Raw genomic sequence first — 26,354 nt, forward strand, 5'->3', positions numbered from 1 at the left:
ACGTGAACGTTAGATAAGTTCGGAGCAAGTTGTTTAGTCCAAGTTAAGATAACGTTTCCGGCGACTCGGAAGTTGCGGCTGTTGTATTTCCTCCGATGTGACGTCAAAGAAAACAATGTCTCAATTTATTTTACTTTTCTGCTTATATATATAAAAGAAAAAATGTAGGAGATACAATGGATTAGGTGGAAATAATGGTATAAATGTATAACAGAGAGCAAAGGAGAGGGGTATGCTTCTAACTTTGCTGAGAGATCGAATCGTAAATGAGATGATCCGCAGATGAAATATAGCCACCGATGTATCTCAAGGAATTGTTTGAACTGTCGAAATCGACTGCCAAAAGGTTCTCGAGTTGGGGCCAGGAGCCGGTAGACGTGGTTTGGGCAGGCCCTCCATTAGGTAGATCGAACACATATTTATAGTACACATTACAATATTAATCGTAAACATATTCTTAATTTATAACCATAATATTAACGCACATTACACCTAAAACATGTATATGTAATGTAATGAACATGTATTACATAAGTTTATTCCGGCTAATCAAGGAGCGCACAGAGTGCTATTGTACGCACAACACGTATTAAGCTAGACCTTTATTTAAGAGAGGTGCGGGCTTAGTCCGTGGTCCACTTTGACACGGGGGCCCTTGCCCGGGCAATTTAATAAATACCCTGCCGAAACTCGAGGGAGCTCGTTGAACAGATGAAATTACCCGGCGGTAGAGTCGAATCACTTGGCGCGCACTAAAACTGTACTCAAATGATATTTGTGAAGGAATATGCTTAAAATTGAATTTCTTTACAATAAATGGCGGAAATTTTTTGCTGTAATATTTTGAAATTTAAATCCAGCGCATTGTAACCATGTTTGTAGTTTATCATTTATTTTGAAGGTGTAAAAATAAAAAAGAAATTATTTTTTTTCCCAGTTACGTATATTTCGAGATGTTCGATGATGATTACCCATAAATGTGTATTCATTAAAGTAAATGTTTTAGTTGTTTCCGTAATTATTTAAATTAAAACAGAGAGCCCAAACAAAAAGACAACCATATTATTGAGTCCTTTGTACTAGTTCGCTGAAATGGACAAAATTTATTTCAAACCCACATTCCTCCATGGCCTAATTTCGAAGACAATTTATTCATATTCATGCTGGCGTCGGACTTGCGTCTTTTGTTAAATTTTACGCAAACGCTGCATCCTTTTTTTATTTAATTTCGCCGTAGCTCTCTTTATTTTTATGCTAATTATTTCGCAATTTAAATAACAAAAAATAACTGAAACACTATTACAATGTTACATATATTTTATTTTACAGTAAATTTATTACAACATATCATATTAACTAATATTTTTATGATATTAAAGAAAAATTGGCTAATAAGAACTTAAAAATATTACGCGATGGAAATAAAATAACAACACATTATAATTAAATAACAAACAAAATAAAATAAAAAACACATTATAGAAATAAAATAATTATAGTAACAATCTTATATAAAAATATATACTATACATTGGTAAAATATGTATGTAAGACAAATAGACGATAGTTAAAAAGAAATAGAAACATAAAAATTACAAATGTTTAGTATTTAGCAGGTAAAGATTTAGAAATAAGGGAAGAATTTAAAATTTTGCTATCTCTGAAATATTGTTACCCCTTGTTTAAGGTCTTTGCTGTGGTAAACTATGGTAAAGAAAGATTTTTTGTGCCAAAAAATTAATATTTAACAAATAGAAACAGTTACAAAATAATCAACACTGTGTTATTATAATATTAGAAATTTCATATGGTTTTTAAAAATTACATTTATTAAACATATACGTTGTCATAGTATTTGTTATATTTGATATTTTAAAATGAATTATGACAATATTAAGATATGGAGTTCGAAAGATAAAAAAGTTTTCTTTTTGTGTCGTAGAATAACATTTAAGAATACTTAACGAGTATCGTTCGAAACTCAAATGAAGAAATATAATCCTCTTGCCGTATCTTGAAGTTCAAGAGAAACCCAGGAGCCTTACGAATAAAAGCAAAAATATTCCAACCTTATCGCATCTGAAACGAAATGATAAAGTCCCCGCTGACTGGAGTTCTGTAGAAAATGGCCGATTTGCATACGAATGTTAATAACTTGAACTCGCTCTCAAACAGGTTCACGCTCGAAGTTTATTTAGATGGACCTCGCTACATAAGTAATGTAGGTAAAACTTTAAAGATAAAGATGTTACAGTATGCTTGTATTACTTACGAGTAACTATTTACCCGCAAAAGTACTACCTCGGGTTGTTTTGAAGTAAACAAGTTATTGAATTCCCGATATTTTTTTCTGGTTCTAACCAAATAGTACTTCTTTTTTTCCTTTAATACATTAAAAATGTTATTTGTGCTTAATTTTTTCTTACAATATAACACATTTGGGATAAGATTTATATAAAAAAAAATATTTTTATTTAGAATACTTTATTTAACTTGCAATTAATTTTCAATATATTTATCTTATTATTATAGCAGTAGTAACTGCTAATCCTTAATAGCAGATACTAAAAAATGATATATTTTAATAGATTTTTCTCGTTTTTAACAGATTAAGCTTTACTTACGTACCCTATTCCTACAAATAACTTAATAAGTCAAAATAATTTTTAAGTTAAAGAAAAACGCTTGTCTATTACTTTTGTTATAATACGTATCAATATTTCAAAGAGAAGCCTGTGAAGTGTTGTTCAATTATCAAAAGCATGTGGTTTATTTAGCAGCTGACTAGAAATTCAATATAACAATAAATACAATAAGTAATAAAGATTGTTTTCTATTAAATGTTAGCTATCTGCTAGCAACTGAGCCTATCATGCCTATGCAAATAGCCTTGCTCACAAGTTATATTAAGTCACGTAAATAAGGAATTTCTTTATCAACCCGCCCCTAAATAGAAATATTTTAGTATTTAAATGGACAACTAAATGGATTTTTATATTAACGCTTTTAAATATTTCATTTGCATAATATAAATAGACACAATTAAGAAGGTTATCTATAAAATATATAGTTTAGATTGGAATATGGTTGCAAATTGAAACACACTATTATGTCTCCATTATTGAAGCTAAGCAAAGCTTCAATATTTTTTATTATAGTCATTTTATTATCTGCTAAGTGAGCTGCTTTCTAACATTTGCATGTTTATGTAAAAATTAACATTTATTTACATTATAATCACAAAGATGTCTTCTATGGAAGCTCTTTGTAATATCTCTGACGGAGGGGCGAAGATCGTTAAATTGCATATTAGGTGCTCGGATGAAAATTTTAACAAAATAAGTATGTTATTCGTTGTGATATAAATGCAATTTTAAAGAGCTTTACAATTCATTGCATTCGCTTCATTGTTTCAAAAATTTCCATTAATATTCAAGTAAAATTTCCGAAGTTGCAATCTTTTTGGAAAACCTGTAATGTATTATTGAGAAATATATGTCTTTAAACCTATTTCAATTATCTATTTCTGAAACTTGTGTAATTTCATTTATCTCAGAGGGCAATTGATTATAGATGTAAAAGCTTTAAAGGGACACATTTACTTTATGTTAAACGCTACACAAAAATCAGAAATAACAAATAAATTTATGACGACGTAGTAATATTAATTAATTATTTTATACTATCGGTGTCTGTAGACTTTATACTGCTAGAAGGAAGTGGTTAATCGCATTTTACAGAAAAAAAAATAATATTACAGATGTGATATTATAGATGTGATCACTCTATACAGGATGATTGGAAATAGTTGTAAAAGCTTTAAATATTTTTAGTGACAAATTAGACATTTACCGTTTTAAAACTTTTACACTTGCAACCAATTACCCTGTATATTAAATAAGTTTACCTTATATATAATATAAATATGATGATTATTTATAATTGTATTAATTTAAATAAATCAATGTAGTGTTTCGTATTATTGTATTATAATTTCCTTTAATTTAATATTGTAGGTACGTTATTACACGCTTCATACGTAATAACATAGTATAAAAGATCCTATATAAGTATTTCTGAGGAAGCATGTCGTCAGGGCTCACAAAGTTCATGAATCCAAATGTACCGGAAAATATAACAAGGCGATTTATATTCGGGGGCGGTTCTGGGTTCGCTCGTTTTTCTATCAGAAAAATCTGGCCCGAGATGAGTGCGTACAGTAAAAATATATCAAGGTAACCCTCTCGCTTATTGGAGTTATTTGTGGAATCAGTTTTGCTCGTATCAGACGGGTAAGGGATTTCTGAATTTAAATTTTGAATTATTTTGTTACTCGAAATATTACAAGAATAATAAAATAAACATTTCTATAAAATTATAGATATAGAAACTATGGTAAGGGGTGATATAATACAATAACAAACTTCAAAAATGTTCTAACCTCTTTATAAGCTATAAATAAATATAATTGGTAGAAAATTGTTAAACAGAACTTTTTGAAAATATACGAGTTTATTATACAAACGATCAATCATTTACGTACACATAATTTTAATAGCCTATACCTACAGTTGTCAAAACTAAACGGTCTAATCTAGTATAAAAAGATTATCACAATAAATTGATGGTGTGTTTTGGCATCTGTATGGAATTTTTATTAATTTGTACATAGTTGTGCTTTGTGAATAAAATGAAGATTTATTTAAATATAGCTCTAGCGCTACCTAATAAAAGGGGCCATAAAATGTGTCTGATAAGATGATTCCCAGCACATTCATGAAAAACGGTTCCGTCCTGTCAAAGACGAGCCGCGAATTACAACCAAGGGGGTGGCGACGAAATTATTTCTATTAGGAAAGCGGCCACCGCTCCGAGACAAAAGGTTCGCGTTAAGGGACGCGTTATTTTTATATGACACGACCGTTGAATAACAACACGGTGCCATTTCTTCGTAAATATCTTAATAAAAGCCTGAATAGTGGGATTACATTCTGATCATGCGCCATCCGGCTTCCTCTTTTACTTAAACCACTAACTAAACGTTTTCTTTAATTTGATTCACATTTATTTATACTACAAAAATTTATTTTTATTTAAAAGGATGTTCGCTTTTTATTATTGAACATGCCTCCTGAATACTTTACTGATATGAAAAAGAAATATAAATTCGGGGATTGTTGCGTACCTTCTTCCTATATTTTTTCTTTATATTTGTGCATTCACTTCTAACTAATTAGACTTTATAGAGCGTTTCTTCCCAATTTCGTTTTACTTTCGTCTGACGCACGCCGAGACTTATTCATTGTAGGGAGGGCTGAGGAGGGGTATGAGGGCAGCGGGAGGGCTCCTTGGCTCGAAATAGCAAATAAATGAGACGAAAATGTAAATGTTGCGCTTCAAAGATGAAAAGCCCCGCTCGCCCGTTCTTGTTAAGCTCATCGCAAATGTACCAGAATTAGGTGCGCGGCTAAAATTATTTTCAGGCCAGATGTAACGCAATGCTACCTGCCTACATTTACATAAATATTTATTCACAACCTACCTAAAGACGCCAGAAACGTATTTATTTTACCTAAACATCAAGATGTTTCCTCCATGCTCGCCTAAACACGCGATTGTTAGCATTTGCGAATATTTCAAATTTAGTACTATAAGTTTATATCAGATTGTCACAAACAGTTGACAGATTGACTTTATATCTTTACGAATCGAAAATAGCTTTAGTTCAATAATTTAATCAATTATAAATTTAATTTTAAATCCTCTTCTATCTACTGTTGTATAATTATATACATATGTGTTTATGTATGTCCGGTTGTATGTTACGCCAACGCTTTACTAAGAAAGGTTGTTTTGTAGTGTAAACACGTCGCTATCGAAAACAATGGATCCTTCCACAGCCGGTGCAGCTAAGACACTTATCATACCATTTTTAAAACATTAGAACATAAATGATGTTATTAAATTTATATGCGGTTTACCGACATTCACTGATGTCATACATGAAAGTTTATATGTGTTATATATTTGCAACGTATAACAATTTAGACAATCAGCTAAATAAAGCAATAAAATATGGTTCTCGTTAGACCGGCGTGACGTGGACGCCCACAGTGAGTAACGCTCTCCCTATATCGTCCTGTATATACCTCGTTTAATAAAGTCCAGTAAAGACGTCTCTCGACATATGTCGCCGCGGATTATGTCGAATCATTGCGGGCGGTCGCATGTACCCTCCATTTCCTCGCTTATCTCATATTGCAATATTTTTGCAGCAACCAATTCCAATGTAACCGAATCGCACTTACGACATCCAATTCTGTATCAAGAATTTTACAACTCGAAAAGATTAAAAACGATTCTTATAACGTTTGCGTTCCAAATTCAAATGACATTTCGATTTTATAAATTGGGCTTGATATTGCATTCAAGCATCGTATTGCGTAAATATTATTTTAAATGATCTCTGATAATCATCTTAAATTTAATTTCCGGTCGCAAATTGCTGAGAGATACTAAGCACTTAGTATTTAAATTAAGACTTTTTATTTATCATTATATATAAAAAGATATAACATTTTATTTTGTTTAAATTAGCAGTGTATAATTAAAAAAAGTCACATATTAATAAAACGAAAAAAATATTTTATAATTATAACGAAATTGTTTTAATGGGATAGTTTGAATAAGCTTTAAATCAACTACATGAATATATCAATTGTAATTGATTTAAATAATTTTAATCCGGGTTAACATGAAAACCAGTTTTTTATACTTGAAATTTATAGGATAAGCAGGGTATTTACATGATGGTGAGTGATAGAAATAACCCAAATAACAGTGCGGTTTTAAATATAATTCTGTGAACTTCTTGTTTGGGTAAATTTACATTAAGATTTCTATAAAATTTTGTAATCAAAAACGTCCCATTCATATTGCATATTTATTAAGTATATGCTTAGAATATTAAAGCGTTAATTCGAGGCATAATACTATTGTAACTGTATTAAACTGATATGTTTAGAATACATATTTGTAAATATATAATTATTAATTGCACGATAACATAACTATAGTATTGTTTATCTTGCATTTATATGTGATTACTTCTCTCATTACTTAAATAAATGAGATAAGTACATCTCGTTGTTCAAGTAATTACAACAGTAATTCTTTGGGGGGCACTGTATTTGTATAATTGTGATGTTACTAAAAAAGACACACGTTTTTAGTGAATTTTAAGTATATCACGTCACTGTTACATAGCGACCGCAATAAAACAGGGCATATACTGAGCGAAACAAAGAGATGCATTCATCTCCGCCCCCCCTAAATATGAAATTCAGGTCCATAAACGTTGGCACGGTGCAGTTGCATGCACATGTAGGGTATTTGGGGTTACTACCTACGCAGTTATGGCCACTGCTACGGGAATACAGCGGCGTTAGTGTAATAATAAAAATATTTAGTATTTCTGCAATAAAATTGATCATTGGTGAAGAGTCCTAGAAAAAATAAATTGGTTTTGAAATGAGCTAAATATTTGACGTTTATAGTTACTGATATATTTTTTCAATTATTAAAATTATCAAAAGGAAAATGGAAATTTTATAATATTCTTTGTATTAGACACTTAATTGGTATTGTCAGGTAATTTTTTCTGTCTTATTGGGTGATTATTTTTCCAGTTTATTTCACGTGTTCCTAAGTTGCCTTGTTAAACCAGTTCCTCTTCCTGCAACTTTCCAAATATCATCTCACTATTTTGTAAGGCTTGTTTACTTTTCGTTTCCCGCTGGGACCTTTCGTATTAATAATTAAATGTTATTAATCTCCGGCATCTTTATACTTCTTTTAATCGTTATATCGCATTAATATATGAGGAAACAGCTTCTTAAATAGCTCTATTATATAGCTCTAAAATATATGTAGAGGACGTTTTAGGTTATTTAAAAAATTAAAGTAGATGTGCAATATACAGTCGCTATAAGCGGGCAGCGCAAGAGCGATGATCGTGGCTATCTTTCTGAGTGGCCTATGCTATGCAGTGGACACTCATTAACAATCCGGAAACTAAAGCCTAACAATCCAAAAAAATCGTAATTTTAGTTTAATGAAGAACGTGTACAGTAAAGTTTGATATTTATGTTTATTTATATAACTTTATTAATTTTTTTTGTTTGTTATGTTGGGACATGAATTTATGCACCACACTACATCTCCTATCGCGCAGTGCATCGTTGCATATGTAAGGTAACGACTGATCGCCGCAACGAGATTCAAGATATGCATTTCTGTGAAACAAAAGTACAACGAACGTGCAGATTTTTGCATCAAGTTTTTATTTACCAGTTAAAATTTAAAACGTTTTATGTGTAGGTACATGAACGAACTCTAACCTTGACGACATTTGTACAGGGATTATAAGTGTAAAAGCTCCGAAGGGGCGAATGCATATTTATACAAAAAAGTTCTAAAGCTTTTAAAACAAATCTTAATCAACGCGTATAAAGTTATCACTATGAAATTTCTTACAATAGTTAATTTTTACTATTGGAATACGAATGCCTTATAATTTTTAAAGTTCAAAGTCCGCAGGGACAGGCAGTTAACAAAAATAATTTTAACATATAGCCATTGGAATTTTGGCACGCTTTTTCTTTGTATATTTATTACTTTTGAAGCCATTGGTTTTTCTGTAGTATATACAGTATATTCACTAACTGCAAGTAAGTTATATAACCAACCTTATAAACCTTTACACAATGCAGTTTTTATCACTACTGGTAAAATACGTATTTTTTTAAATATTGTAATATTTTTTATTGAATGTTATATGCATATTCTGCCATGTTATACAGTGCAAGTAGATAAAGATATGTATTTCTAAAATTTTTAGTGGCCTCGTAAGTTGATTTATTATCGGAAGTATATATAGCAATGTTCTCATGTAACAAAACAATGAATAATGTATATCAAAAGATATAATTTCAACAAGAGAAATGAATTAATTTGTCGAAGTGGAAAAACAAGGGCGTTCACAAATCCACTCCTGTATTCATCCGAACCCCGTAAATATTTTATTGCCCCGTAAGAAAAAAATACGCAGACAAATTACGGGGAAATATTGGGAGCGTTTTTCAATCTTATTCCTTAAGTGGTACAAACGATAAAAATAAATTTAGCGCTTGCGGGCATTTATTGCAGAGATTTCTAGAGCTTTCTCAGTCGGAGGGTTTGCTATCGTACTCCGTCGCTAATGGAGGCATTAGAAGGACTGGCAGCAAATAAATCTACACACTGTGTATGAAATAATACTATTGGAATTGTTTTCGATCTCTATAAATATTAACTCTTCCTCTTCAAAAAATACATCATCCAAAATCACCAAAAATGCTACTATTTAAGGTGAAATACATCGAGAATATATTAAAAAGTGCTATGAAAATATTATAATACTCAATGATACGTATTGAATAGACTCAATTTCACAAACTTTACTTTAGAAGCAATTGTGACTCTTTATTTTTACTCCACTTATTATTATCACCACGGCATCCTCTTTAATCTTTTAACAAATAAGAATACTTACAATTTAATATCGATGTTAAAAGAATCTAATTAGAACGACGACAAATTTACGCCGACGACTTATTTATTCGTAGTCGTCATGTCTCGTGTTATACTTTTATAACACGACAACCAAAACCACGAGTCGTGGGCGTTTCAAACGATATTTTATTACAACTGTTACGTAAATTAACCGTACGGCCTTTCATAATATAAGAAACGATTATGAGACTTTTTCATTTTTTACGCACGGTGTAACAAAACAAAGAGTTTATTATTAAACCTTACATTGTTGTGTTATGTACTTGAAAACGAAACATTAATACGTGGGGACGTTGTTCGATTGAATGAAACAGAGGCTTATGTAGTGTGCGATTGTTTGAAAAGTCTTTAACATTCAGTGAGTGTATATGGATCTAATTTACTATGGTAATAATTATAAAAATGTCACAATGCTTACTTTGACATTGACGACAATGTATGTCCGAACGAGATTGCTACTGCTCTTTTTTATTCAAGTTTTACATTGTACTTGTATAAGTATAAACTATGAAAAAATAAAAAAAATCCATAGCGCAATAATATTAATCTTTGCATTGTTTTACGAAAATATGTAAAAGCTTAATAATATAAAGCTATTTATTATTTAAAAAATCAAAAGTTCTAGAAAACTGATTTATTACACATTGTTTTTGTTTATTAGAAATTCAAAACTGTTAACAGATTATGCTGATCGTACTTATTACTTAATCGAAAACATGTCTAACGTTATTCACAATAAATAAATAATTAAAAATCCGTACTTTCTCTTTGTGTAACAATTGTAATTGCAAACCTTTGAAAAGGCTTGCAAAAAAAATTATGTTAGTGGTCGGCCTTATTAAACTCCGACAAATTTATTTGCCCACCACATTAATTTCTCAATATTGATTACTTATATATTTATATAATAGATGTACTAAAAATACAAAAAAAAAAAAACTTTACTTAATTTCTTCAAAAATATTCACTAGAAAATATTAACGTACGTAGGTAACATAGTATATCAAATTGTAATTTTTAATGAAGATACGAAAACTTTGTATCTACCGGAGGCTAAAAATGTCTTCGTTATTATCATTTATTTGTCATCCGATCCGTGGTAGCCCAGAGCCTTACCTTAATGTCACAGCGGAAATGTTTAGCGCGCTTTGTAGAGAAATCTCAAGCAAGGTCTGGCTGGACTGTAAGCTTGCCAACGAGAACCAGTGTGAGAGACAGCACTATAATAATATACGAGTATAGTTTAGAATAGTATGTTAATTCATTGATGTTCATTAAATGTATTGATGAGACAATAGCGGTATGTTTTGATTATTAAGAATCAATTTAGAACAGTTATTTCTTATTTTTTTTTAATTTATATTGCTTCATTATATATACATGTATATAAATATACTTTTATTATGGGGTATTATTATATTTAAAAAAAAATAATCACTTACGGTAAAATATTTACGGTAAAAAATTTCATGATATTAATTAACCACCTTATAGAGTATATTGAAATATAGTTTTTACCAATTTAGACCTCGTTGTTTTTGTAATTGTCATTATTATCAGCACCGCATTGTTTTTAATCTTTTAACATATAAAATACTTACAATATATAATATTTATGTTAAAACAGTACAATTTGATTGACGACTAATGTATGCTATTGAATTATACCGTTCTGAAGAGATGTCAAGGGTCTACGTGAAACGCTTATTTCTAATTTTTGCTATACCTGGTACTAGTATATTATATAAAAACGAACATGAATACACTGTTATTATAGATAAACATGCAATATTTTATTTCTGTTATGTGCAGGTGTGTTGCGAGTGAGGCTCGGGCGCGACACCCACGCGGTCGACCTTACTAACAGGTGAGGCGGCGACGCCACACAGAACATGATACTAAGGTTTGAATTTTAAACTTTATTGTTTTGCCTCAAAGCGCATTTTTCTTTACCCGCCTCCCTTGCTTCAATTGACGCTTTCGCCTATTGATTGTAATAACGCACCGGCATCTTTTTTAATTAGCATTTAATAGGTTTTCTTATTTAATACATCGTCATTAACGTTTTAACAGCCAAAAGGTTTATGTGTAAATTAAAAAATAAATACAAATTTATTGTAATTTTTATTGACGAATGCATGTTGCTTATTGGTTGGTGTTATGATTATATTAAAAAGATAGTAAGGATAGTCTGATTTTAATTTTTAAGCTGTGTTATTATTAGATTTACATTAAGAAGCAAATATTTAATATGTAGAATACATAATTGTAAATAGAAATTTAACTTGTACGATAATATAACTTTTATAAACGGTAATTTAGAAAATAATATGCATATTTAATTAGCTATCCTACACTTGTTTCGCGAACTTAATGAAAGCAACTTGCATATGGAATTTCGTAATGTTAATCGACATTTACTTAATGAGAAAAAATTTTCTTACAAATTTCAAGTGTCTAGACCTAATAGGTCCAAAGATGCCGCGATGAGTCAGCAAAAAGCTTTAAAAGTTTTACACAACATACAAATACGCCGTATAAAGTCACTTTAAAATACACTCGTTAGTTTATTTTTTCTACCGGAATGCGGCACGCCATTAATTTTAGGCAGTCCTAAGTCTGCAGGGACAGATATTAAACAATAATTTGTTTTAATATATAGTAATCCGAAATTTGTAAATATTTTTGCTGTTATTATTATGTTGTTATATTATCAGAACCATTGATTTTTATATATATTTTGTACCATATATTAATTAACAGCAAATAATATTTGACAGCTATTTATTAACCCTTTTACATCTTTAACTAATTAACAATCTATATACATAGGTAAGAAAGAGACAACAAGTTAAATTAAAAAAAATACCTTTAGGCTTAATTTACATTATGTTCCGGAACGAAATTTCTGCAAAGGACCTTTTGCCCGGCTTCTGCATAAACATGTACCTAACTAAAAATTCCACCGTGATATGCGGAGGAACATTTAAAATTTCTTGTTTTACAAGAGCGAACGTTAAACTAAATATAAACTTTTTTTTTATAACTCACAAATTTCTGTTAGTGTCGTATATGCGGTGCGTTGTTCTCACAAAAACTCGTCATAAGACAGACCGAAAAATTTTTTTGCATTAAAGCGAGATACATGATACTGGATAAAACTGGAGTAGTTAGGTACCTTACACATTTTTACTACTTTACCTAGTATACCTTAAATGCCTGCATACAGGCTGATTTGTTATAGGTGTAAATGCTTTTAAAGGGACTTTGATACCTCTTCCCAATCACCAATAATAATAATAATAATAAAGTGATTACTCTAAAATATGTTATATATTTTTCTATTGGAATGCAACAGGCCGATAAATCCTGGCGCTACAAAGTCTGTAGGTTCTGATATGATGATCTGACGATAGTAAACAATATTTAATTTTAATGTATAGCAGTCAAATTTAAAAAGCTTTTACGCAAGAAGTTATTTGTTAATTCTAAAGCCATTGTTTTTTTGGACAAAATGTACCCTTTTTCAATTGACTTAGTTAAATATCTTAGATTAGTTTGTACTAAATTGCGCTTTGCTATAATTATCAGACATTGTAGTACAACTGGCAAATAATTCCTACGCGAAAAATTAAAAAAAGAGAAAGAGAGAGAAAAAGCCTACAAATGGCTTGTAATTTAACTATGCAGTTTCTTATATCTTTTGTTAGCAATGAACGTATTTCGTTCTAAATCAAACTATTCATAGTTTATTTTGTGAATATGAAAATACAAACCTACCGTGTATCTGGCATGCTGACAAAACCCAGAAATATCAACTGCGTAAAATTCAATCGAAGGTTCTTCGTACGATCACGGTTTAAAAGTTAGTTGCATATTGCTGTAGAAATTTATTTATAATTTTTTATTTTTATTCGTCGGCTAAAATTATCATTTATCCGGATTAGTTAAAGTTTTGTAGTTGTTATTTAAAATATCAATAATTTAGAATTTCCAAATTTAAAAATTAAATGAAATATTAATATAAAATGTCCGACTAGACATTTGTATTCGCCGACCCGTCTCATTAATTCAATGTCTTAATTTATTGAAAGGCGAATTATAATATTAATGTAAAAAATGGGCGGCAACATTGTTGTGATTATTATGTTAACTGTGACATTTTAATATAATGATTGTAATTTGGGTTGATAGCAAAATAAAACAAAGTCACAAAATTTGGTTAAGCTCGGAGTCGCGAGAAAAATATTATCATACTTTATTGCAAATGAATACCTTGTTTTGAAAAAAAAACTTATATTGAGCAAAGCACAACAAAATGGTAGAGTATATGTACTGGCTTATTGTACTATACAATAATTGAAATGATGTCATAGAAACATGACATGATTCTATGACGAAAATACGGTCTGTCTCGCCGTCGACGTTGTTTCAGCGCATAGACGTCCTCCGAAGATATCTACGAGGGGATATACCATAGTTGCCACGCTTGGTAGCCGGGTTGGCGATAGCAGTGCAGTATTATGGTATGCCGAAGGCGCTGCTGCTCGTTCTCTGGAAACTTTGTTTATGATCAGAGGCACTCCTATGTAAATAAGGCATACAATATGAATTATATAAAATTGTATCCTGGGAATTGATCAATCCACTATTGGTTTTACATATTACTGTACAGTTGGTCTGTTACATATATTTATTATAATATCGATAATCAAGGCTATTTAATAAACTAGTATACTTATTATAATTTTCTTATTAACAGAATTACAATAAATCTGAATGCTTTATAAAACACTAGGCACAGTCTGTCTCGGAGAGTAAATAACAACAAAAACACTTTGAACAGATGTGGAGTGTTAAGCAATTCTGAAAAAACATTAAAAAAATTACACGACTAAATGTAGTTAATATAGTTACTAGAAGAATTACGTAAAATTTTTATCAGTTCATCTTTGATTGTAGTTTTAGGTCTCATATAGTAAATATAAAGCAGCTAATACTAAACTTTACAATATATGTACTTCTAGATAATGACTTTATCTTGACTGCGGTCTTGAAATCACTCGACGCTGTACATTATGGATGTATTTCAAATGCTAAAGTATTTCTCACACGCCCCGCGTTTTATTGAGACTGCATTTCGTCTTTACAATTTATATTCTGTTTTGAACTTGGAATGAACGCGATTTTGAATAAAATGTTTATACTTAAAAAATGGGTTCAGTTTTAAAAAATATGTTGAATCGTAACCGTTTACTAAGGATTTTTATATAAGAAAACAATGAGAAATATATTTTATGTTAATAAACAAAATTCTTTTAATTACTTATGTCCAAACTCGATCTTGTAAGGTGTAGCTGATAACAGTGAGTTAGTTTTACTTAACCAGTGAAAAAGTAGTGGAAATTTATTCTCTGCATTAAGCTGTATCACGCAAAAGCAAAGTAAGAACGTCGCAGACATTCTAATTCATCAATCGAACCTTATATCGGTGTAGCGATCGATTCCGGGCCAAGCGACGAATCACAATATATGTCCTTGAAGATAACATCAGGTTCTGTGGGAATGAATCGAATACTAATTGATTAAGACCACCGGCTGCTCGATGACCAATGTGTGGATATGAACACACTTGAACAAGTACTTTTATAGTGGGAGTATGGGAAAATGTTGCCTCTGTTGTGCCGTAATTAGTCGTATAATTTTAGTCTGTATGGCCTGTCGTTACGGGACAAAATTGTATGCTTAATCATATTAACTTGTGTGGGCCGCTTATGTATTCTCGTTCCCCGGAGTTGTAAAATATTTTGAGATAATACATTAGCAAAACTAACTCACTCAAGTCGATTTGTCATCATGGCGAAAAAGACCATGACCTTCTAAAGATACAAAATAACACATAAAAAATAAACGATTTTCAATTTTTGGTCTCTTAAAAGCTCAGAAAAACTAGAAGAACTAAAACCAGCAACAGAAGATTAGCAAAATGAGAAGATATGGATAAGGTATAGAATATAGATAAGGTATAGAGACAAATAAATCCGAACAGAAAGCTTTAGAACAGGCCTTTGTGGGAAGATGAAACGAACCACGTGCGTTGTTCGATATTTATGTTATCTAATTGAAATCGAAAAATTAGAAATAGTTTGCAAGTAGACTATGTAGACATTATTGTGAACAGAAAATAAAGCTATTTAATTATATATATTAATTTTTATTAGGAAAAAATAACGATGTAAACGTTTTTTTTTTAATTGTATATATATATATATATATATAAATTGCCCGACTATACATAATGTTCATAGTGACGTTCTCGGTATAAGTATGTGCTTTTAATTAATGTGACGTTAAGTGCCGTCCCGATATTTACCAAGCGCGATACAGCCGGACAATTGCTGTCAAACCGTCGGTAAATCGCAGTTAGAATTGCAAATGAATCGGCCGTTTTCTCTCGCGTCGTAAAGCCTGGGATATGATCCAGTCAGTTTTCGCACCATTAAACTCTCGGACTTACTCCCACTCCCTATCACAATTACTGTAAATATGTCTTTATGTCGCGTAAACAGATCGATCCACACGCCATCTTGTGTACAGAATATTGCTGAGATACGAATAAACATGGATACACCTCGTGATGACAGCTATATACAAGCTAACGTTCAATGTTTTTTATATTTTTTTATATATTTTAAACGTAATAATTATTGTAATGTTATGTAATTGTTAAATATCTAAAATATAATATTATGGTTTTTACTTCAATAAATTAATAAAAATATTATTAATTGGTGAAAAATGTCCTACCGTGATTATATATTTGTTTTACAATTGTTAATTGAATATCGGTCTGAATATGACTGATACCAGTTTTGAGATCAAATGATTCTTGCTTTTTTTGCGCGTGGCACTACAAAGTTATTCATTGTTTAGAAGTTAAGTTAACCTTAATGATTTCTTATTCGATTTTTAAGAGTACCGTTAAAATAGAGTGCAATGTTACCATTTAAATCGTCTAACAACTTCTACAATTTTGAGTGAAACGTGAGGTGATTCTCTATATTTATAAAATAATTTATGTTTTTTTTACTTTAACCACTAACTATAAATATATATGTGCCAATTATCATCATACTTGTTAAAATAATACATTTGTAAAAAGTAACTTCCAAAGTAAACCATTTTGTATAAACAGCCGTGGGAGCGAAGGCCTTTTACAATAGTATTTGTGGCACAGATAACACAAGTAGACGTTACAAGCGTCCAAACTTGTCCTGTCACCAGCATTATTGAAATGCATTTATAACCACTGTTAAATGAACTATAGGAATGTTCCTATGGTGTCTAAATATTATAATAGCGTGAGTGCTACATGCGTAGGGGTAGATCTAATTAAAATGGCATCCTCCGATCGCGGCCTGTGCTTTGAGATTGAGTCGTAAAAATGTCGAGTCGAGTGCCCCGCGCCATCGCTTCACTGTTCTATTTACTCGTACAGAACTAAAAAGGAACAAAAAAGTTAACGAAACGCCCGGATTACGATTCCCGATAGGAGCTCCGCTCCAACTTGGAATGGATATAAAGTTAAATGAACGTCGACTAAGTTTGATACGACTCAAGTTTGCCGACTTCAGTGAACTCATTTCGATCTATCCGTTGTGCATTTAACTCTATATAATTAATCTTTCCGCTCCAAATGCCTTTCATCGTTAATACTATAATAATATATGTTAAAATTTTAGATGTATGTAACTAACGGAACAAAGTTAAGTGCTTAAAGAAAAAAAATTAATTTAAAAAACAACAAATGTATTATTCATGTAGCAAGATTCACTACCAACGGGTTTTCAAACACATCTGCAAATTTTAAAAAAATTGTGAATAGTGTATTATTGCCGTTATATCACGACATTCATCGCTAAAATTCTATCATAAGATTCTGTAATAATATATCGTACAATAAACACAATGCTTATTTATCAGTCACCTTTTAATGATTACCTAATCACCGAGTCTTACGCGATCTCTACATAATGCAGGACAATATTTACGAGCGCCGGCACGTCCTTGCTAGAGCAGTGATCGTTAACCAAAAAATGCCTGTAAACATGTTTTTTTCGCGTTCGAGAATAAGTGGGGCCGCAACACACCCCGAATGAAAGGCAGGAAAAAACCGTAGCATTCGGCGCAAATCACCTATTTTATGTAAACTTCGTGACTATGGGCCGTATCGAATGACTTAGAAAGGATTTATTTATACTCCTATCAAGCAAACTAAGGCTAGGGAATAAAACAGCGGAACCTTTGTCAATGGGATGGCGGTGGGAGGAGCGACTGTCGCTCAAAATAAACTCAGCATAGCGTACATGGGCAATAACAAGCTGCGATGATTTAAACTGTATTCCAATGACTCTCTAGTCACGTGATTTGACAGCTGGGATATTGTTTAAGCCACCCTCGCATTCTACATTTGAAATAAGAAAACTTAAAGTCATAAAAATACTATCTCTCTTCATTAGCGAAGTTAATTCTTGTACGTATTAAATTTGATCATATCTTGCGGTCATAAAAACTAGGAAATACTGATCTTGGACTTCGATACACATATCTTAATTGCGAATTATAAAATGCTTCATAAAATTTTTAAATAACAAAAACGCTTGTAAATTTCTTTACATATAAAAATGTCAGTTAATTAGGAGAGGAAATACAATAACAAGTTTATGAAGAACATTGAAAATAACAGATTGCTATGTGTATTAATTACAAAAATGAATTATAGATAGAGTATTACAGGGAAAAGCTCAGTGCTAGTTTGGTGATTAATTTGTAGCAGTATTTGTCAAAGGCAGTATTTAAGTATATTTACGAGAATTATGTTAAGTTAATAATATGAAACTAATTATTTAAATCTCCAGCTCTTAGTTTTTTGTAGCACAATTCCGTGACACACCCTATTGTAAGTAAAAAGTAAAGAAATATTTAATATATAATATGTTTCTAAATATTCAAATTTTCCAGGTTACCGTGCCCGTTCACGCAGACGTCGCTAGCGAGCTTACGACAAGGTGAATATAATTGAATTTCGTTATCATTATTTATTTATGTTATACAAGAAATCAAAATTAACATGGACATTTAGTTGACAGTCTTCACTGCCCGGTGTGTTAGTTGCATATATATATATATATATATGTTTTAAATTTAAATTATATTACACATCAGTTTTGACACTAATGAAATCTGTAAACAAATGATCTTGTCCTTCTAGTAAATTAAATTGAATTCACATCGATAATGTTTGTATAATTTCTATTATATATATTAATAAGTATATGTATAATATACTTGATATATACTTAATGTATTGCATAGCTTAATTTTTACCCAAAAAAGCTTATCGCACGATCACTTATATGATAAAAATAAAGAATCTTAAATTAGGGCGCCTTGTTTTAATTAACATATTTTCGAAACAACGCGGCTCATAATGGATGCGAGTACATTTTCAAGCGGTTATTTAAACGTATAGATAAAACAGAATAGCGGCTTACATGTAGAAGATACATACATAAGTTGTATCAAAGACAATTTCGTTAAGATTAAATAATTAATAAAGGTGAAAGTTATTGTTGTTTGTATATAATGTTGTTGTGTATATAATGTTGTTTACGCTCTAACCTGGCAATTGTAACTTGATAATACTTGTTAAGCTAGTCGAAACACGTTGGATGCTGGCCGCTTTCAATCGGTGCTATCTGATATCTACGTGGGCACCATATGTCAAGCAGTGATCGTTCTATGTCTGAAAAGATGACAATAGATAATAATATTAAAAACATTTATGATTGCAAGTTGCATTATTGATCCATTATAAAAATTTCCAACACGAAGTTTTTCTGGAGGCAACGATGCAATGTCGATATTTTCCATTAGATATTACTTATAGTTATCACTTCTTAATGTTACGGTAGGAATGCCAGAAGACAGAGAGAAAGACAGTGAGAAATTAGTCTATCTAACCAGATTGAGCACCCCTATAGTGGCAACTTTCAACTTAATGCTAAAGCGGCCCTAAACACGGCTTGATCTGTGCAACGAATTCTGACCCGTTTTTTAGTCTTCACTTTAACAATATTCTTTATACTGTAGTAAAGTAAGTCATTTAAAGGCTTCATTATCGCTTAAACGATTCTTCACCCTATTACAGGATATTTAACAGATTATTTAAAAGTGTATAGTTTAACACAATAGACCAAAAAAGAAATACTAATTTTATGAAGCTTAAAGAAAGGAAATAATATTTTAGGGTAAATATTTATCTTTATGAAGAAAGATTGCCATTGTTTATACTGTTATATGAAAACAGTGGACTCTCTGATTAGTGAAGTTGTATCTAATCAAAATTACATTATAATATTCGTATCGCAAGCACATGTCCGGACTCAGATTATGATGGGTTTCTCTTGGTAGAGACTGTCTATGTCGGCAGCACTGGCGCTCAAAGCAACTGTAAGCCAAGCAACGTTGTTTGTTGTTTAATTTTATACGCTCCGTAATTAATATTGTTACCAAAATCTATTATTCTAGAATAAAAGACCTAAGATCTGAAGTCTCAAGAACAACTATGAGCGCCTATATAGTAGAATGAAATATTATTTTTCATTTTTTTTTGCGTCTGTTTACAGACTCATTACGATATCAGGAACTCAGCTTAAAATTTTTATAGCCATTTGTATATCAACTAGAATATACTTAATGAACTTAAAGAGAAAAAAAGGCTGTAGTATGCGTTATAGATATAAAACAAAATGATGTACCACACGAAGTAAACAGGGAATTGCTCTAATGAACGTAAACATACAAATAATGTATATGCCAATATTTATCTTGATCTCGTTGTTGCACAGTGCGTACATATGTATAGTTTATTCGTCTATCGTTTGCGCAACTCGCGCGCATATGTCTGAGATAAGAAAGCGTACTTTTATTTACGTGCGCGCTGTATGGCCGACCATTGGCCTGGAGAGTTTCCTAACGTAAATATTTATAGACGGGCCCGGCTCAGGCGCACACTTGTTCTTGTGTTTGTTTGTGTCATTCAACGCCCGCCGCGCCGCTGCCGGTCCGTGCGAGGATCGGGGATAATGTTACTTTATCCACAAAGCACCATGGCTTCCTTATTTGCAGCAGTTTCAAATAAAACTAGATTCGGTATACGTACAGTTGACTCATTTGTGCATGTAAATTCTCTTTTTCGACATAAAAAATATCATATTATAAAAAAAAATATTTCATCTGATCCCTGATATAACCTGCGGTTGATGTATGACAAAGAGTAAATAAATTGGAATCATCAATAACACAACTGATACCAAAATTCATTGCATGATAAGAGAGTTTAAATAAATGTGAATTAAGATTATGAAATCCTAACTATATACATATATAACGTTGAATGCCTCAGTAGGTGCGATAGCGTATATGCATAGTCCGTTTATTACATTGAAATAATAACAATTGAAATTACATATTTGCATTTGATCTTAAAGTTTAGTTTAAAATATTCTTTACAACGTCTTTAATAGTGGAACATACATATACAATCATAGACTGCTGGTTCCAATGAGTTTTCTCAGTATATTTCACAATGATTTGAAGCAGGGTCGGGGAGTGCAATGTGCACAAATAACAACAATAGCCCCAATATACTGCTTTGAGGTATTTCATAGGTCATATTTGAAAACTCCGAATGATTTTTTGTTTCTTTATTATAAATATAACTTATTACCAACCCAATGTTAAGAGTCTGTGCCAATGGTGACGGGCCTCACAGCGCTCAGAAAGGCAGGTCAAAGAGACCTGTGAGGGCAACTCAACCAAGGCTTTTCTGGAAGGGCGCTTCACAACCTCCTACAATGACGATAAACGACCAAGAAGCATTATAAATATTATTGTAATTAATTTCTGTGTATTGTTATCAGTCACATAATTATTAAGAAAGTAATTCAAGTTCTTGGCCATGTATACCGTATTTTTAATTTATGAATCAACAGTTCATGACCAACGTGGCTAAAAGCTATGGTCAATCTTCCTAAGGAAGTCAAACATGTAGAAAAATTTTGTTTTCAATACATTATTATAATAAAAAACAATCTTACAAGTCATATAGACGACTCTGTTTGATTCCAATAATTTTAGCAAATATTGATGTCAACGCAGCATTACACTTCTTTAAATTTATTTAGAGGTCTATGTATATAATCGAAGAAAAAGTATCGAAAAACTTATAATTTAATTTCAATTATATTTATTTTATAATTATTATTAATTTCACATTTTATACAAGTAACAAGGATTTTAGTTGTTTTTATATAGCATACAAGTGAACACTAAAATTAGGTTCCAATTCGTTAATTTTTTTTTGAGCGTTTAAAATCTTTGATTTTTGTGCCAGGCAAAAGACTGTGTTAAGTAAATAATTAAATACGTTGTAGTAGTAAATAATTAAATGTTAATGAAATATTTTCAGTAACAAACTCTTTGTCAAACGGGCTGCTGTGTAAATAGAAGGCGATATCGTCGCGACGCGAATCCACAGCACCTAATCCCCATTATTGATTTCGTTAACACGTCCGCAGCTCGCAAATTTATCGCTTACAAATTCCTACAGCCATTGTCGTTCAATAATTACTCGAACTGTACAGCCAAGGGTGGGAAATTAGCTTTTTGTATAACGATCGCATATTTTATTTCCACAATTCGGTTTCAATTAACATAATGCCCGTTGTAAAGCTTTCAGACAACTTGTTAACACGAATGTTAGCATTACTTAGCGAGTTATATGTGTTTTTCTTTTGTTACCCTGATGCGTTTTATAGCCATGTCTTGAGTAAACAGAACATGTCGTTGTAAAGGTGTGAAATATTGTAAGTAGATTTATTGGTATTTCGTATTGTTCCCTTTGACTAGTTGAGTGAATCAAAGGGGCGTCACGGACTTTCTTAGAGATGTTGCAATGGGGTCGTCGGTGCTGGGTATAAAGGAGGTAGTCTACGTAGTATATAATTTATCCACGAAATTGATAAAATTGATAAAATGTATGTCACGAGACCACGACCTTGCCATTGACATAAAATTATATAATCTGCGTATTACCTAGGATTATTTGTGGTGAAATTAACAGACGATAAAATTAAGTTTATACTCACAATAAAACGTGAGTGAGTTGCCGTCATAAAGTCTCGCGTTTTTTATTGGTGGCAACTCGGCGATGGTCGAGTGACGCTTGCAGTTTGGTTAAACGGCAGTTTATGGCTATTTTGCCTCCATTAATCGCTTTACTACGCACCCGCGCCTCCGGTACAAGAATACAACCCTTCTACTCTCCGATACAAGCGTATTTACATTCAATTTTATCTCGTATTTGAAATGAAATTTGTCTATTAATCAATTTTATTTTCCTATTTTTATAATGCTTTTTTTGTTATTGTCTAATATTTTAGATTAGAAAATCTAAAACAATGTAAAGGAAACTTCATTCGACTTTAAATTAAATGAGGATTTTAATTAAAAAATACGATTGGAAGGCAACGCTCTACTGTAAGAAAAGCGTGAAGCGAGTTTTAGTTGAAAGTCCTGTAAAGTGAACGCATGCTTGTGTGCGGCGCCCCCCCGCCGCCCGCCGCTAGATGGCGCCGCGCCGCGCGCCCGCGGTCCGCCGCGCCGCCGCGCGCCGCCACTCCGCGCTCAGCCGCGCCGCCGATCGCGCGTCTTGTGCGACCCTCGCTTACCAACCTTACGACACTTCGTATTCGTAGCGAGACTCCATCCGCGAACTAATTTCGACCAGTGACGAACTTTACTATCTTTGAAATTTATTTATCTTCGCGATTTTTCTGCTCTCAGTGTTAAAGTCCTGGACACGTTCAGCAACCTGATCGCCGGCTAAATCGGGGCTCGCTTGAATTTCATGTGCGGTTGCTGCGTGCGGAACGCGTGTGCGCGCGGTGCGATGTGCCCGCGGCGCGCGTGAACGGCCGGCGACGTTCCCGCTCCCCCGTGGCTTGCCCGGCCGCCACCCTGTACCCTGACAACCATGTCGGGGGCCTCGGCGCGCCCTGCGACGCCGCGTCGCCAGCGCCCGCCTCCGGCCACTCCGCCGGCCCGGCCTGGTGGACCATGATGAACGGCGTCGGCGGCGCGCTCTACGAGGAGGCGCACGCGTCGCCGCCCGGCGGCTCGCCCCCCACCGCGCCCGCCGCCGCCCCGCCGTCCGCCTCCAGCGCCTCGCCGGCTTCCGTCGCCTCCAACCCTCCGCAGCCGCTCCACATCCCTGCCAAGCGTTACGACCCGGAGCCCGGCGTCATCCGGCACGCGCAGCAGCCCTGGGGCTATCCTCCGGACGCCCCGGCCACGTTCGAGCATCAGTACCCGGCTGCGCCCACGTATTACAACTTGCCCGTTGAACGCGAGCGTAAATCGCTGCCCTTCTGGCCGGCTAGCGGAGGTGAATACAAGCCGTACGCGGACGGCGGATGTCATCAAGGCTTCTCGCAACCTTGTTGGAACTATCCATATGGAGCTCCTCGTGGGGACCAGCCACTGCCTTACGTCGGCGGTGAAGAGCGGCGCACAGCGGTGTCCGAAGCCTCCGGTTTCTCGCACGATGCATATGGTCTTCGGAACTACGCGCCCGAAGCTGTGTCCAGCGCGCCGTATCCACCGCCCAGCGCATTACCCGGTCAGTATTACTCATTCGTATTTTAATTCTGTTGCCTCCCCGAACCCGGCTCTCACGTTTTCAACGTCCGGTTACAACAGTACTGTTTGTAATCTTAACTTATCGCTACTCTAACGTGTGCAGCATAACAGTTTAAAATTTGTAAACAAATAACCTTAGTTTATGAATATTGTCGGGTTCTTGGAAGCTTTTTGTCGATGTGTTTTGTTTGTTTTAATTTTGGTTTAGTAATAATTTTTAAAACTGTTTTGTAAAGTTTTTAAAGTAATTTTACCGAGTTTATCAACCTTGACCCGCTATATGTAGGCTGCCAGCCGCTAGATGGCGATAGTGTGCGGCACACAGCTTCGTTAGATGTACAAGTGTGCGTGAAGCACACAGCCACACCGCCCGCTCCTCGCACTCTGAGTTAGTGAGGGTGTCATTATCGCTGATACGATGCACACAGGCGTTCAAAGAATTCGTTTCTCATAGCAACTCCTTGTCGCACATTCTACCAATCATATCCAATTGAAAATTCATGTATGTATGTTACACGTCTTATTGGAAAAAAATAATGCAAAAAAATACTTTTCTAAAAAATTAATAATAGTAATTAATTTTTAAAAACAAAAAATAGGGTCACAAAACTTCTTTGACAAAGTTATATTGTAAATTTCTTTCTGAAATTGCGGAAGCTTTAATACGCAGCATTATCGGAACGGCCGTCTGGGGAATGTAAACAAACCTCGGAGTAACCTTCGCGTGTAATCTCCCAAAGTTTCCCTTTAGACACGAGCCAACGTTCCAATCATAACATTTTCCCACAGACCCACCATAAATCTGATGAATGAACGAAACACGTGCTACAAATGTTTTAAAAGCGAACCGTAAGCCTCGTTTTATAGGCAATGTAAACGGCGCTACACTACCGACAATAAATTAAAGTTTACGTAAAATAAAGCGCCAATAAAAATGTATAACTAATAAATAAACACGATACCTGAGCGTTGAAACAATAAACTGATCTCTCAGTAGTGGCAATAAACCAAATATTGCCACAATAAACACATTATAGGCTGATGAGGCGATAAAAAACGCTAGAGGAAGGCGCGGGGCTAGCTCGGTGCATACGATTCACTCGTAGATGTATATCACTTTTATGATATCGTAAACCGCGGCGACGTCACAGACATGCAATAACACGGGTTCCTTCCCCAAATCGCGCCAGTAAGTAGTAATTACGAAACTACAACCGTCATCTCAATATGAGAGCAATAAAAACGCTCCATTCATAAAGTTGCGCCTCTAGTCGCTTTCGATCACCGCCTCACCGTAAAGATGAGTTTATCGCGCTTCTGCAACGTCGGACGCTGTAGCTTGACATCGTTTTGCGTAAAACTCGCATATAATGGCCCATTAAAAGAAAACAATTGTTGAAAAACTTGTACCTGGCAGCATTATTATTATTGTGTTTATGGTTCGGATCAGGACGACATTGACTTTGGCTTTAATTTATTAGTGTAGGTGATGGTCGCGATTAGAATACTTCAACTATTTTTTTAATTACTTTTTTATCTCTTGCCAGTCACTTTTGTAATGATTAATTTTGTTGACACATTTTGTTTTGATTTTGTATTACAAGCCCTTAGTTTTAAAATAAAATTATTGAAAACAAGAATACGAATAAATATTTAATTTAACGTTCAAACAAATTTTAATTCGATCGTGAATCGTAATCCAATGGTAACAAGAAAAGCTCTTTCTTTCGGAAGGATAAATTCTTTCAGAACATCGCAAACCCGTGTACGGAAAGGTTTTTATGGGCAAAGACAACCGCACTTTTACTGCCACTGATCGCTACCTCTTTAGATAATTAACATCTTTGCCTGTCTTTACGACTTTTAATGATACTTATAGGTTTTTAATTATATAAGATAGATTTACACTGGATTTTATTATAAAACACGTACATATTAAACGAAAATCAATATTTTGTTCTATTATAAAAGTAAATAAA

The 26,354-nt window shown here is 33.2% G+C and overlaps 1 protein-coding gene across 4 annotated transcripts in view; it reads left to right on the forward strand.

The window, feature by feature from the left end:
- LOC137922610 (homeobox protein abdominal-B-like) overlaps positions 1-26,354 on the forward strand; it is a 43,333-nt gene that overhangs the window by 12,135 nt on the left and 4,844 nt on the right. For 2 of the 4 annotated variants that reach the window (XM_068765621.1, XM_068765599.1), the window contains exons 2-4: positions 11,425-11,479; positions 18,634-18,680; positions 23,753-24,355. In XM_068765621.1, the coding sequence (XP_068621722.1) occupies positions 23,794-24,355 (562 nt within the window). In that variant the 5' untranslated portion in view covers positions 11,425-11,479; positions 18,634-18,680; positions 23,753-23,793. Of the gene's footprint in view, positions 1-11,424; positions 11,516-18,633; positions 18,681-23,752; positions 24,356-26,354 lie in introns of all 4 variants that reach the window. The other 2 variants (XM_068765604.1, XM_068765611.1) reach the window with 1 other exon arrangement.

The sequence above is a fragment of the Battus philenor genome, unplaced genomic scaffold, assembly GCF_028537555.1.
Source record: "Battus philenor isolate CCGP_79_NKW_IND1 unplaced genomic scaffold, ilBatPhil1.0.hap1 SCAF_10, whole genome shotgun sequence".
In the NCBI taxonomy this organism is placed as follows: domain Eukaryota; kingdom Metazoa; phylum Arthropoda; class Insecta; order Lepidoptera; family Papilionidae; genus Battus; species Battus philenor.